General features: G+C 31.2%; 1 protein-coding gene across 1 annotated transcript in view; it reads left to right on the forward strand.

The window, feature by feature from the left end:
• The first annotated feature begins 9,526 nt into the window (after positions 1-9,526).
• The window catches only part of LOC118190669 (hephaestin-like protein), a 122,697-nt gene continuing 115,316 nt past the window's right edge, over positions 9,527-16,907 (forward strand). The window contains exon 1 of the mRNA XM_035361429.2: positions 9,527-10,085. Within this exon, the coding sequence (XP_035217320.2) occupies positions 9,811-10,085 (275 nt within the window). The 5' untranslated portion in view covers positions 9,527-9,810. The remainder of the gene's footprint in view (positions 10,086-16,907) is intronic.

Consider the following 16,907-nt stretch of genomic DNA (forward strand, 5'->3'; position numbering starts at 1 on the left):
AAACTATTTATTCTCGACACGGATGCGAGTAATGAGAATGTCAGTGATGTTTTCTCCCAAGAAATAAACAGTCAAGAGCGTGTTGCAGGAAGTGTCTATCTAAACCGGAAAGGAATAACTGTGTTAGCAAGAAAGTGTTGTTTGCCAAAGTGTAAGCTTTAGAACATTTCCATCATTATCTCTAAAGCAAAAAATTCCTATTCCGCATAGAACATGCACTGTTGACCTGGCTTTTAAATTTCAAATGTCAGAGAGCCAGATGGACACAAATATTCCACGAAAATGGTATCACTATCGGCCATCGGAAGAGATCATCGCAAAGAAACACCGACGCCCCGTCTAGAAAGCCATCCTCAGAAACCTGCCGATATTATTCCACGGTCGAAGTGCAATACAACCTGCTTAATTCGTTCGCACGAGAAATTGCAAATACAACATCGGTCGATCTAGTCAGAAAGTTGGAGTATGGCGACATTAAACCCATAATTGACTTAATGGAGTCTTCAAACAGAAAACCTACCTGGCAGGACATTTCGATCATACAAAAATATTTTCGATACTACAATATTGTTTTTTTTTTTTTTTTTTTTTTTTTTTTTTTTTTTTTTTTTGTAGGACTTTTTTGTATTTATTTCTACAAAAAAAAAATATTGTGCCCATTACGTATTCGAAACGGCGTCTTGTACCGAAAATTGGAATCGAATGATGGAATAGCGTTTCGATGGCAGCTGACTCTTTCAAGATCCCAGATATCCTTAAATAAATATACAGCATCCTTGGAATAATGGACATTTTTTATAGAGTTCATAGCATTTCTACTGGAGTAATGCAAGTATTGACTAAAGTAAAGTTTGGTGCCAAAACTTCGATGCAGTACGGTTCAGAAAGGACTGAAGAAACGCAACCGAGGGAAGCTGCAACTTTACAATGTAAGAGCATCTTTCGAATTTATAGCCTTTGACATCCTGTGATCTCTGCCACGAATTCCTGATGGCAACAAATATATACTCGTGGGCATTGATTACTTCACCAAGTGGCCTGAAGCATATCTCATTCCTTATCAAGAGGCTGTCACATTAACAGAGGTAATTGGTACAGCATTGGATTTCCAGGTTCGTAGTGTGACTTTAGTTACATTCCGATCAAGGAGGAAATTTTATGTCGGCTGTAATTAAAGAACTCTGCAAGCTACTCAGAATCGACAAAACCCAAACGACACCTTTCATCCCCAGTCAGACAGCATGGTACAGAGGCTTAATCGAACCATCCTTAATAATCTTTCGTTGATGGTTTCCAGAAACCAACAGGACTGGAACCAGAAGTTAACACTGTTCTTGCTGGATTATCGCAATGTTGTTCACGATAAGGCTGTTCACGATAGATTCGCTTTGCATTGGATTGTGTATTTTGAAGTGTAACTATTAAGTGTACTCTGTGATACTGTGAAGACTGCGACTGTTTTTCTTGGAAGTTCCAGAACTGCAAAGTATTTCTTTTGGTAAAATAAATTTTATCAAGCTATCAACAATTCTGTGTGCATTGAATCTATTGCGAACGTGTACGCACTTAACAATATTTTACGTACTGAATAAATTAAGATACTACATGTCTGATTATTACTATAACAATAAATCTATTTTTAAGAAAAATAATTGTTAATCTGTAATTTAGCATGGAGTAATTTATCATACAAGTTTGATTGGGCTTAGGAAATCTATTGAATGAATAACTTTTACAATAAAATGATTGTTCCAAAGTAAAGCCATTAATTTTAGGAATACGGTTTAAAATTATTGAAGATTTTGGACAAAAGAAGTTTGCTAAACTTCAGTGGACGAATATTTTACTAAGCAGCGAGTGTTTTAAAATGACCGAGTGAAGTTTATATTGAAAAATTTTGGTTCTTTTTTTTTTTTTTTTTTTTTTTTAGAAACGTATGTTTTTTGAAATTTCAAATGATGTTAATTTTAAGTATTTAGGAAAACTAAGCATAGAATAAATTTTTCCTGAGCTATTCTTTACTATAGTTGCTATTTATCTTTGGAACGAATTCATGATTTTTTTCAGATTGTAGAGACATTGGGTATTTTCGAAGCAGGAGACATGAGAAATGAGCAACGCCTTCGCCGGGAATCGAACCACGGACCTCTGAAATAGCCGTCCAACTTGCAGATCACCACACTACGAAGGCATGCTAAGAAGGCGGGAGAAATACCTCATAAGATTATTGGCTTAAACATGGAAACTAGCTGTTCCCTCACTGGGTTTAAGAGAGCAGAATGTTTTTTTCCCAAGCTGACTGAACATATCACTTACAACTCTAATGCACACAGGAAGAAAGGCTATAACACCTTTCAGTTTTATTAATATTGTTACAGATTTTGTATTTATTTAGCTATTTTTAGATTTAATAAAGTGTCTTATTTCCCCGTGTAATGCAATGCGTGACGAGTTTTAAGAGAAAACTACGCCGAAAAAGTTAAAATATAGGAGCACGAGCATTTAATAAATAGCTATCTCGTAATTTATATTTAAACTGAAATAATGCAATTGTGTATTAACTGCAACTTTAATTCTACTTTTTTGCTTTTCAGAAACAACAGACTTGAAAAAAAATAAATTCCTCACGCAAATCGATAATTGATATTGCTAATAGGTATCTTCTCTAAGATGACCCGTTCCACAGACGACAAAAACAGCTGCTGGTCATCTTCCAGACAACTGGTTGCGCAAGAACAAAGGAAGAATTTATTAGCGTTTTCAGTATAATGTAATCATCTTCTCTTTGATTTAATCGCTAATGGCTTGCTCATAGCACAAAAACGATCCAGTTAACCATTACATTGTTAAAAGCTAATTAATAGTTACGGTCTGAATAATTCGTAAACAGACGATCACGGAAAAGCTTTTCCTTTTAAAAGGAACAAATCGATGTATATATTTACAAGAAACACAGATATATTTGTTAAATTGCTTATAAAAGTCTGTCTCCAACAATGCAAAGAATGGGATTCACTTATTTAGTAAATAATTCTTCTCTACAGTTAGCTTACAATGCTCTCTCACAGACAAGTATTGCCTAAAATAAACAAATAAAATGCTCTATTAAAATGCCCCATTTTTAAACATGAAAAGTTGAAAACAATTTTTTGTTGCAGTTATCACAACATTCTTAGTCATATATGACCAAAATCACAAGAATGCTAATAAAGACAGATTTTAAATTAATACTGCCAAAAAGAAATTTAGGAGATTCGAATGCAGTCTTTTTTACGCATATGCCGTTTCCTTGTAGCCACCTATTAGCGCATACAATTCTATTAACATTTTAATAAATTTTTATGGATGTCTCACGATTTTATTTTTAATCACATATGGCAAAAATAGCTGTAATAGATTTAAAAAATATATTGTTTCCCTTTTTAATGAGTGTAATTAAAAATTCAAAAGTTACTGTAAAGGTTTATATATATTTAGTTCTTTACTTTTAGTTCACAGGTAAAAAAATTAAAGGAAACCTTAGACTAGAAGTTTAAAGAAACAGAAAAACTACCAGGCTTCAGCCAGTAGCTTTGTTTGCTCTTTTTCAAAGTATGCTAATCAAAGCGACAATGTAAGATCACATTTATATCATTTAAATTCTGTTTGATTTAGAGGGCTGTTCTTATGACCATTTAAAATCACGGAAAATCTAACATTGAAGGGTTAGCTCTTAAATTGGAAAAAAAAATCAATACTTGTTGACAGACACACACTATAGCTGTGAACTGAACGCGTTTTGAAAAAGCTAACAGTTTGGTAAATTACTTAACAATAAAAAAAACTGCATTTGGAAAAGATTATTTCATGATGTTTTATTGGATAAGAAAAGGGGGAAAATTTGTATTGTTTAGTTTAATCTTTGTATATATGAGACAAATTCAGCACAAAATAAAAACTGTTCATACAGAAGTCTGAAAACGTTGGTTTACATGTATGTATTTTCATCGCAAATGTTACATAAATGTGTAAAAATACAAGAAAATTAGTTTGCAGAATAGAGGCAAAAACTAATTTCAGTTTTTACAGAAATGAACAATTATGAACGAATATAATGGGCAATACGAGATTATTACGAAAGCTATGTTTTTTTAACGTTCAAATACTTTCAGTTAATTTTTTTATTTTTTATTAAAGTTATTCATTTATTTTAGTTATTTATTAAAGTTATTTATTTAGTTAGTCATTTTAGTCATTATTTATTTACTTTAATTAGTTTTTAAATTTTAATTTTTTATTTAGTTTTCAATTATTTTTAGGATTATGGAATACTCGGTGCTTATTTTGACACAGTTTTATTCATCGAAAACTGCTTTAAATATTACTGGTCTCTTTCTAGGCAGGTTATTAGGAGAATTTATGCAATACTCGCATTATAGCTGAAATCATGGTATCCAGTCGTATTGCAAAAGAGGCAGAGTTGTGTATAAAATTATCGATATTAGACAATATACATACTGATGTTCTAAACGTTATACATATTCTGACTATATATGTGTCGCTGATTTCAAAACCGAACCAGTTTTACCCTATCAGCTGGAATTTTAAAGTGCGGAGCAGCAACTGTAAAGTTTACCAGCTGTAGTTTTAGATGCAGAGTAACCTCGTGAACTGAATATATCACAGGCTGTTCTCACATTTTTTTATACGTTTTTGCTTTGCTATATAAAAAATCGTCTACTTGGAAAATGTTCTCTAACTGCAAATGCATTTTTAAAAGTCTAAATTATTGTCTACTTGAAATTTTATTTTCATGCAAAATGACGCTTTTAAATTGAAGCAGTTTGTGCTCTTTCCGAAGAAAAGTATTCGCATTTATTTATTGCAAATGCTCTAAAAGCCATGATTTTTTATAACATTCACAAGAATATGCAGTATTCTTTTAAGCACAGGAAGCGAAACTCACACAACTGTTACTATCACAACTTTTCTTAAACGTCAGTATTTTCAAATCTACTGTTATATTTCACTTAGTTGTAATAAAGATACAAGAGGTGTGGATACCTTTTGTGTGTACACTTTTTTGATCAATTAGAAAACGCATCAGTTTTAGATTTACACATATCATCCTCATACATTTCTTGAGATTCACTCAAGAAAAAAATGAGGTTGTTTGTACCTTATCTTTTTTAGACTAAATTGAGTATTTCAAATTCCTTTTAAAATGAAAATTGAGCATAATTTGCTGCTATGAGCATGTAGCAATGCATTTCAAAATTTAAATCTGTTGTAAATGAATTTATAACAATTTTTAAATGAGAATTTTTCTAGATCTCCAAAGAACCGGAGGATAGAGGCCCTTTTTGTTGATCAGCTTTATTAACCAGATTATTAGAAGACATTTTCAATATTTGAGTTTTCTATTGACGTTTGAATCGCTTCAGCGTTTTCATTGTACTTTTATACAGTTCTCAGCAGGTGAACTCATACTCAAACATAGTCAGGTATGTATGCTATTCGTAAAAATTCCAAACTGATGTCAGATAGAGAAAAGGGAAAAATTAAGAATGAGAATGGGTATAATGAGAGCAGTATTCAAGAGCAGACATTTCGATCATCTGTTCCGAAAACTATGCTGTAGAGTTATTAGGTTATTTCGAAGCAGGAGAGATGAAAAATGAGCAATGCCCTCGCGGGACCCGAACCACGAACATCTCGAATCCCGTAAGATATTGTTGAGAGGAGGAGAGAAATTGTTTTTCAAGGATTACATTCACAAGACTGGTTCCTTTCATTCGAGTACAAGAACTGTCGATGTAAGATCATATCTCAAACAATAGATTCAGTAGACCAAAACTAACTACGTAAAGCATCGAATTATTAAAAATTTAATGTAAGATGTACACTAATTGGCTTGGATAAATTAGCAACAGAAACCATCATTTGCTTTTGTTCAAAAATTAGTTCTCCTTGATAAAAAATGTTATTAAATTAGTTTTATCTGATGTAAAAGTTTATCCGAAAATATTATTATGATATCTCTTTTATAATATGTTATCCTTATAACATGATCTCGTTGCAACAACATTCTAGAACTGAGGACACCTTAGCTAATATGGTATCCCACAGCACGATTTCGTAATAATATGATTAAAAAAACTGGAGAAACTCCCGGTATAACACAGTATCTATATGACATAGCCTAGTATAACACAGTATAATAACAAATAATTTCGCTCTAACAAAGTTCGGAACAAGAGGGAACCTCATGTATAACTCGATATTATATAAATATAGCGAAATCATATGATTTCGCTATATTTTTAAAATTTTTTAGTACAAATAAATGAACTCTGTAAATAAAATTAGGCACAGTTTTCTGTTTTTTGATTAATAAAAATAATAACTAAAATAGTGGTAATAATAGATTTTAAACACATTTTAAATTCCATAATGTTCCAATATTATTGAGGGAAAATTTCTTATTTTCACCTCCAATCTTCATGTGGAAGAGGCAAAATATCAGCAGAATTCATAGATGATTAACTCTATACTATAGAACTTATTAAAAATGTATTAAATAAAACAAACAGTAATAAAATATTTTAAAAAATAGAGTTTTGAAATCTGCATATTATTGTAAATTTAAATTTATTAATCTGTAAAAAGTCAGAAGTTGATATTTAGCAACAAACAAAACTTTCTCTTTTAATTTTACGCAACAACGATGACAAAGGAAAAAAATTAAGTTATTTTATTTAGCATTAATATATAGGACTTAATATATTGAGTTTATTATTTATATTTTAATTGAACCTGTAGAGATACTAGGCTTATTTAAATAAGCCTGGGGGACGTGAAATTCTGGGGACGTGAAAAATGAGCAATGCCCTCTCTGGGACTCGAACCTGGACCTCTCAAACACGCGCCAAGTTTGCTACCGTTACACCACGAAGGCATGCAGAATGGTGGGAGAAAATACCTTATAAACTTTATTTAATAAACTGACACTTGTGGCAACAAAACATTGCGTTCTTTCTATTTGGAGAATGTAATATTATTTCTGGTGCCTTTTCTGTTTCATATAATATGGCATTTCTCAGAAACCGCGTAACACCAAGGTTTTGAGTAACATATTGGATGAGAATACGTAAAGGAATGAAATTCTAATATTTTACAAGTGGAATACCCACCATAAAATCTGTTTATGCTATTTTATGTAAAATTGGGGGAATAAAAATACTAATATTAGGAAAAAAAATGTGAGAGTGTTCTGATCCTCAGCCTCTTGCGCTGTAAAAGAAAGAAGGTCATTTTTCATAATGAAAAATAGTAACTGAATATGCCCCAATGGTAATAATTATGTATGTAATTTTCTTATTTAATATCTGATATGAATTATGCAAAACTACGTGTCCTCAAATGAAAATGCCTCTTGAAAGGCAAGTTTTTGGGCTTTAAGAAAAAAAAATTAATTGGATTGTTCACAAATGGAAGAGAATGGAATTCAGAAAGAAATCAAAGAAAGAAAATGAATTGAATTGATTTTCAGGTAACAATGATTTCAGTTTAACATGTGTGCATTTATATTAGATGCGCTTTGAGAATATTAGAAACGAGAACAAAAAAAAAAATAGAAATGCCTCAGACTAAAAGCCCTAAAGTATTTGTTGCAAAGTTTTCAGGGGTTTTAAGATTAAGAATTTATTAGCCTAGATATTATTAAAAATCTAATAAAATAATAGTAAAATTGGTTTGAGTTGTACAGATTAAGGCAAAACCCATAAGAGCTATCAGCTTAGGCGATGTATGTTTTCATAGAAGACTTTTTATGAAAAACTAGCTTTGACGTTAACCAAAAAAAAAAAAAAAAATCCACTGATGATAATAAAGTATTTTTATATGTTTTCTTCCTGTCTTTTTTTACCTTGGGCTAAGTTGCAAAGAATGTATCTTCAATTTTCAATTGATTAATATTAAAATCTTTGTGCGTATGTATTGACATAAAAGATTTTTCAGATTTAAGATTAAATAAATGTTTAAAAATAATAAATTACTATGTATTTAATTTTAAATATATTTTTAAATATACATTTTATACACATGTGATTTGAAGACAAAAACTTTAAGTTTTATTATTTTCTTACAGTATTAATTGAAAGTAAAATTTAAAATTTTTATTGAACCTGCTTGCTTCTAATATAGGTTTCAGTCTGAAGTTATACTAAATTCAAATGCTAACATTTGGCACGCAATGTATTTTAATAAACTTTTCATTTCTGATTGTGCATTAATTCTATTTGATATTATTCTTAAATAGAAAGAATTTATTATTCTTAAATAGAAAGAATTAGTACATTACTTTACTTCTACTCTACAAATCTGAAAATTTTTCGCCAGAATTTCTGATTGGTAGCGAGAGAAAAAATATGATTTATGAACTTGTTAATCAGCTTAAGTTAAAATGAAAATGATTTACTTCTAAAGTTTGAGTAAGTTAATCATAAATGAAACTTTTTGTTACAGTGTGTAAAGTTCTAGCGGAAGCATGAAAATTAGTAATTTTTTTTTTTTTTTTTTTTTTGCTGATCATAAGTATTCCATGCGGAAGAGAAATACATGCGGGAAACAATGAAATCTGCACAATAGCCAACAAACACAAGAGTATAAGCTCCTGATGAACTGGGTGCGGCCTAGAGGAAAACATAAAAGAAATGCAGGGTTTTTCTTTCACTTTTTTTTCTGCATTGCAAACTGTGCCTCACACAGGTGATAAGAATTATTCCCAATGGTAATTACGCACTTTCATAACGGCTTTCTTCTGCAAAGGGAGAAAAAAGGAACTGCGTTGATCGCTCACCAGTAGTGATCGCAACCGGTTTGAGTTATCAACATTAAGTTTTATTCCATAGAAGTACGTAGTATATGATTTGGCTACTCCCCCCCTTTTTCATTGTAAAATAGGTACGTTATTGTTGCTTCAGAGGTGATCATAAACTAGAGCAATTCGTCGTAGCAGGAAAATAACGTTGTGTTCTTTTGGGAGAGGCAGGTTTTTAAACTTGACTTATATCTGTTTTATTATATAGCTAAGAACAGAGTAAAAAGCTTCAAAATACTCTCAACGCTTCTCTCGGAACGAAAGAGAAAATATCCATGACCGTCAGTGACAATGACAAGGTTAACAACAAGTCTAAATTCGTTATAGAAAGCTGAATTCTCGCGATTCACTTAAGCGTTAAGCTTATCGCATTCTCCATATTCAGTTATTTTCTTCGTGACGTTTTCTCCAAGTTGACCTACCAGTAGAGAAAAAAAAAAGAAACAGTTCTTGCATCAATTACCTGTCAATAGACGCGAAAGTCGAAAAGAGATACTTCGTTGAAAACGGAGGTGGCCGACCGTCCTTTGAGAGTGGCCTATTAAAAAAACAAGAGCAACAAAAAAAGGGAAGGAAAGTCATTACGTCACTAGCGAAAGACCGTTGCCAATTGGAGGAAATATAATGTTTTCCCCGAGTGGTTCGGCATGGTTCGTCGGATCCCCGTAAGGGACACAAAGGAAAAGTCCTTAAAGCAGGGGGTGGGTACGAATTATCAGTTACAAACGTTTAAACGTCTGGGCACGTGACCACGTTCTTCGATTGGACGATTTTCGGCTTTTTGTTTTTTGTTTACCGCCGTTTCCACGAAGTGTGCTTTCATTGTCTTAAACCTCCCGAACGTCGACTTTGAATGGATCATTTAGAAACAAGCCGCCGTCCGTAGAGCAGTTGTTCCATATAGTGTACCAAACTCATATCACACCGCGCCTCGAACAACTAACAACGCAATGAACTGTTTCTCTTGGTGGAGCTTCGGCTTGCTGCTGATTGCTTCATGGACTATTGAAGAATGCTCTGGACAATTTTTTAGTGAAGGGCCATGGTCACCAACCTTCATGAAAAAAGACATATTTCGGAAATTTGGCTTTAAAAAACATCATGAAACTAATATTGAAAAGTATATGCGCAAAGCTAGGAATATTAGGCATTATTACGTAGCCGCAATTGAAGTGGACTGGGATTATGCGCCTGGAGGAAATTTACTGGGAGAGCGTGGTGAAGAGTAAGTCCAATTATTTAAATTCCTTTATTGAACTAACTATACTGGAATATTAGCAATTTAACACTAAAAATATTTTTTATTTGCAGATAATGCATTGCTAGATATAGTAATGATACGGCTATTTCTCAAATTTTGGGGAATAAATTGTTAACAAATGTATTCTCAAAACTTTCAACGGAAAACATTCTTTTATTTTATCAAATTCAGATGCGAAGATAAACAAATTAGATAATAAAATTTAAAATTTTTGGTGAAAGGGAGGCAGAGAAATTTATAGTTTTAAAATAATTTTAGTTCCATTCGCTCAATCAAAGCGGGACAAATGCAAGAAAATGTGTAAACGATATTTACGTGCCTTAGGTATTCTCTAGAGTTGCCTAGAAATCTTTCTAGATCAAATCATTTATAATAACTTCAAAATAAAAAATAAAAATGATAAAAGTAAATAAATGTAAAATCTTCGATAACTAAAACTAGACTTAAATATTTAATTTCTGTAGATAGTAATTATCAATTATAATTTCATTATCAGATAACATCACAATTAATCCGCAGATTTCAAAACTAATTAAACCATCATGGAATTCCATTACATGCATCTAATAGTTCTTAATTTTTCTTCAATATGTGCAGGTACATATGAGTGGATATATGTCAGATAATAGAAATAAATCAAAATTTGTTTGCTCAAGTAAAAATTCAGTTTTAAGTATCTTTTATTAACGTGATAACACAATAAACACATTTTTATATGATGCGCATAAACAGTAATACAGTCGAATTTCAATTTAAGTAAGAAAAACTGTGGAACAATCAAACTGAAGAAAACTTTCGCATAAAAGATCATTCAATTTATCGACAAAGACCAATATAAGTTTCGATTTTTATTTTTTTGGCATTCAAATAATAGAGCTTTCACGTTAAAAAAAAGAGATTAATCTTATCGAAAATATCGAATTAATCAAAGTTAGATTAATCGAAGCTCTGTTATGTGGCAGTGTATAGTTTTAGATTCTTGATAAGGTACGCATCTCAGGTAACGAGTTATCAGAATTTATTTTAATGTTTTTTATTCATTGGGAAAATGTCCTAGGTGTTTTCAGTATTTTCATTATTGTTGGCAAAAGCTCATTTTCTCTTCAAGTAAAATCAGCAACCATTTCAAAAAGTAAAATCAACTAATGAATAATTAATTAGATACTTGTAGAGTACGAGAAGGAAAAATAAAACTTTAGATACATTAACAATCAAAAAATATCGAAAGAAAAAATAAAGGAAATTTATGTAAGAGAATCCATTACACGTTTAATTTCACTGTAACAGTAAAAGATAAATGCCAGTACTGACATCTTTAATTTACCAAGCTCAGAAATTGCAGTATGTCAGAAAGATTGTATCTACAACAAGCTTTAGTAAAATGTGAATGATCAGGGATTTAGATGTTACTAGACAGAAAAATCTGACAAAATAGAATCAAATCAAAATCTGTATCAAAATAGAAAGGCGGGAAAATGTTACGGTTTAAGCTATGTATAAAGTGTGATTTATGTCTTGTTCATGAAGCATATTTTGATAAATTCTTGAATAGTTGTTCTTTTCATATTATCGATCAATCCGTTCTCACTTCAGTGAATTTAGGCATTCACAAAAAGAACAAATTTTACCTCTATGAAATGCTTTGAATTATGCAGTGAAATGTTCGGAGATAAGAATGGTAAAGTGATTCGATGAATTGCAAAAGTGATATTTCCTTGACAAGGATTTGTTTTTTTTTTTTTTTCTCCCTTCAAAAGAAATTTTGTTGTATTTAAAATAATTACACAGCTCCGCTTAAAGAGAAACGTGTATCATACATCTTAATGCATCTACTTTGTTTCAGGTATTTTAGACTTGTTTGTTTTGAATCAAGAATGAATTTCTTAATCTTGTTAAACAAAACAAAACGTTATCAAACAGAGCAATGGAGGGGGAAATAATTGTTGAAAGAAATCGGTGATTGAGAAAACTTTCATAAATAAGAGTGCAATAAACAATAAATAAAAATTTATGACTAAAAATAAATTATAAATAAGTAAATACCAAGTTATATTAAATACGACTTAAAAAGTGATTCGCTGTTTATAGTGAATCAGTTCAAAATGCGAAAATTAATAACCCGTCTAGAGAGATTGCCTTTGGGCTAAAAAAAATCTGAAAGCTTTCAGATTTTAAATTACCCCCAAAGCGGCGTTTTTTTCACGTTTTGTGTGTTGCCTTTATTTATTAAATATTCCGAATTCGGATTTCCTGATGCCCATGTTCGGGTGAAGTACGTTATTCAGAATTTAATGACTCTAAGTACCATTGTTTTATCACAATGCGAGAAACATACATACATTTATGCAGATTCTTCATTATTTAATTTCTTTAAATGTAACACAGGGCGATAATATTTGCTGAAAACAATTTGAAAAGTGAAACGGGCATTTAAAGTTTTCGACGCAAAATGCCAAAACAAAATAACAGCCCTTCTGGGCTAACGCCCTTCAGCCTAATAAATTGTACTAAATACAGCAATTTAAAGTGCTATAGTTTTAAAAGAAATTTGTGACCAATCAAGAAACGGTATTTAAACTATTTAGAAGATATTTGAATTTTTTAGCTGTTTAGAAAGTTAACTTGCACAACATTATTCTTTCAATTAATAGCTGAGTAAAAGAGATTTAAGATTCAGATTGAGAAGAAATTTCAGAAACTGCTTAAGATATAAGTTTGATCATAAATTAAACAATAAGTGCCAGTTGAAAATCCAATTCCAGATAGGTAATGATAGTTGTGTTAACTGCAGTGTATCTACCCTAAGCCGCAGTACACCTAACATACATCGTACACACATTACCGGCTACATTACCTGTTGAATATATTGCAGCCTAAGTACCATTAAGGAGACAATCCACAAAGTTACTTTCTAAATACGGTATTCTAAAAATAGAAAAATAATAATTTATTTAATTCAGATATTAAGCAGTAATAAAATCTAATGTGAATAACTTTTAAACTGAAGAACTATAAAAAAACAGCAGGTTTTTACAAATCTTACAATTTTATTATTAGTGTAGATAACTCTAAGCAGGGACTATTAGCATGCTATAGTTTGTAAACTTGACTTTCTGGCTATCATTAATTTCTGGCTATCATTCTTTTTGGCTATCATTAATTGTTAAACCTCTGGCAATATTTGAGTTAATAAGAGAGGTTTTATGAATAAATCTCATTTTACATATCAATTAAATTAAAACAGGGCGTATTCCATCACGTAAAGTTATAGTTATAAATGACTAATAAGCAATATTCCAGATGATCTACTTTTCGTAGACTGTTCCGGAACTTTATAAAGACAAATATCTGCTTAAATTAATACTAAATAACTGTTAGTACATTACTTGGTCTCAAAACTTTTTATTTATTAATCACAAATATAGCTTTTGTGTACAATAATTTCTTAATTTAATAAAATGTAATAAACCCATCGTAAGTTGAAAGAATCATAAGAAATTAACACCCAATCCCATGAAGCCAAGCTTTAAGGCTCCAGATTTTAAAGACCCTTAAAACTATTTTTGTAATTAGTTTAACCCTTTGTGATTAGCTTTACCTCATAAAACAAACATAGCTATACGAGCCCGAGAAAGACTTACGCGTCTAAAATATGCTGTCTTAATCGGACACATCGTAAACTGGACATACACCAAATATACCTAATCTACTGGACAGAATTGCTTAACCTATTTCAAATCTGCTCAGTAGAAGTTACAATTAGCCCACAGCTGGATGAAATCATTCAACGCAAAGCTAGTTTTACAAAATGACTTTCAATATTTCGTGTAATTTATTGTATTTTTCACTTAAAAGTGTATCTATTCCACTATTGTCCATTAATGACCTATGATAAAAACATACAAAACTTAAAGAACGTTTGAAAAAATTAATTACGGTAAGCTACTGGATGCCGAAGATGCTATGTTAGAAAAAGTCATCAATTCGACTTTCTTAAGAAGCATGAGAATAGTTAGCAGATGGTATATAGAATAACGGCAAACGCTGAATGTTATGCAGCCATAAAGATCTTAAAGAAATTATACTTAGACTGTGGAATCTGTTTCTTCTTTTTGTCTTAGATTTCTCTGCATGAAATTCCTCTCAGCAACAACTAACGTCTGTATAGTGCTTTTCACAACTACTCAAATTCTTCTCAAAAACTTCTCAACTTATAATTCTCTACCGAAATTCTTCTCTATTGTTGCTGCTGAACATTAACTTTTCCTGGCACGTAATGTTCCGGTATATACCGCCAGAAATTTCACAAGAAAGAGTATTTAGTTAATCAATCATTTTAATTCCATGGACAACTGTAAGCAAATCTCTGCAAGATATTGTAATAATAATGCATTATGTGATTATGTCTAGAATTGTTTCAGGTATTAATATTACTTCGAGCGCTGTTTTTAAATTCAATCTTGATGAGATTTGTTGAAAAATCTAGATTATTCTCTAAACCATATTCTTTTGCTCTATTACCGACAGATACTGGATGAACTCGCACTATTTTTTTTTTTCATTCTGAGTTACTTTAAGTGAAGAATTTATTGCAGTTGTGTCGTGAAGACAAAAAAACGAGTACTTGCATGTTAGTTAATTAAAATAGATTATCTACATATCTTGCATATCTACTCCTTTTGTGATTAAACATAATACAGAAAGAAGAAAAAACACGTAGCGTATTAAATGGGGAATTGCTATGTAGTGAAACTTAACAGAAATTGCTCAATATCCTAGAAAAAGAACTTTTCTGTCTAGTATCCAATTTCAAGCACCACAAACTGTTTATGTATACTCCCCCCCGCAACATGAGATACATCACTGTTTATGTAAGATACACATCATACACATATGTGAGAAACATACGTAATTACCATTCGTTAACATGTGTAAGAGTTCTGAACTCTTCTAAACTCGAAACAAATATCCTACAGAAACAGGAAAGGAAAACTATAATATTAACATATGTTAAAAGCAGGTAGATTTGTATTATATGCATAATCTATATAAAATAAAAGTAATGTAAGGAAAATCTAATTCACCATCCAGAATCGAGAAGACAAAGTTTATTCGTAATAACTGCTGTTGCTGACTTAGGTTGCATCTTCTAAGTTGGAAATGTTTAGAAAATAATGTAGTAGAGAGAAGAAGAGAAGAATCTCACCGCAACAGAAATTAACATCTCACCGTCACCTGAATGCATCAAGTATGTAAATACCTAACAGATTTTTCTGTCTGTCTTGATGTCGACTGTGCGGAGTGTACAAATGTGAGAAAGGCTTAAATTTCGATAACAGGTTTGACTACTTAACTTGCTATGTTCATACTCTTATTTGTAAGCTTTCAAAACGCCCTGCAAACTTAACTTGCTATGTTCTTAACTTGCTATGTTAACTTAACTTACTATGTTAACTTAACTTGCTATGTTCATACTCTTATTTGTAAGCTTTCAAAACGCCCTGCAACCTTAATATGAGTTCAAAAATATCGTAATAAGCAAAATAAAAAGTCATATTTTTCTGAAATCATTGCAGCACTGTAATTGCAGCGAAACTCTCTTCAAGAACGTTACTTTCTGTTTCTGGATAATTTTACTTGCGGGGTATCAGGAACAGCAAATCTGTTTTATATATCATCTTGTCCTCACTGAGCTATTGATCTCTCATTTGTTAGTCTTGGATACTAAAAATCTCTTCAATAGCTTCATCGCCATGTGCATACAATAACTTACTTAGCCAAAGTTGCTGTAAGAATATTCACGTAATTGTTTAGATTCAAATTCTTCGTATGCATTAAAAAACATTTTCTTCCTCCTGACGATTACGAAAAGGAAAGTCACAACTAGCAATATGTAACTTTCCATAATGTTTTTTCTTTTATTCTTCTTGAATTGGAATAGCATACAAATTTATTGTTTCCCAAAAGAGCAACAAAACATATCAAATGTAAAATTACAAATATAACTTCTACCACAATGTGAAGTATATTGCACAATATATTGCTCACGTTCATCTTTTGAGATTTAAAAAAATCACTTCTCTTAATTAGCTTGAATAATATAAAATTGCTTAACATTAAAGACAGTCTTCTCTAGAGGGAGAGGAAAATCTTATTCATTTAAATTTTGAAAGGCTGTTTAAGAGTGAATCTGTTTGTAAACCTAACATTTGAAAATATATGCTTAGTTTATAATTTTAAATTAGAATTAATTGATTATTTACTGTAATTGTATGAATACTTAATGCAATTTACATTTTATATTTCACTCATAGTTGCATAACACATTATCATTACAGAAATTAACGGAAAAAGCATATTTTATCTAATCAATAATTTAACTAATCAATGCAATGGTTAATTTAGTTAAAATATTTTGCCCACATTCGTGGTTCTAAAAATACACAAATATGGAAAAAATTTCAAATAGTTTATTGTCGTAATTTATAAATTGATGAAAACATTTTTTTGCGTGTATTTATATATGTGTATGTATGAGTGCATGCTCAATAACAGCATACAGATGGCTGAACGGCTAAAAGTCACGAAACAAAAGTAGTTCACCTCATATCCTGTCACCAATGGCTGAACGGATTTCGTCGTTTTGTTTGTGTGCAGAATGTATATTGGACAGTTTCCTTTAAAAATCGACATGACAACCAGTACTGTTGCTAGCAGAAATTCATTACATATACTCTTAAACCCGGGTCAGAATTCTACAGAAAATCTTAACATTGTGATCGTGGC

Source organism: Stegodyphus dumicola, chromosome 5, assembly GCF_044657685.1.
Source record: "Stegodyphus dumicola isolate Sdum_Otavi_A_Nest chromosome 5, ASM4465768v1".
Taxonomy (NCBI): Eukaryota; Metazoa; Arthropoda; class Arachnida; order Araneae; family Eresidae; genus Stegodyphus; species Stegodyphus dumicola.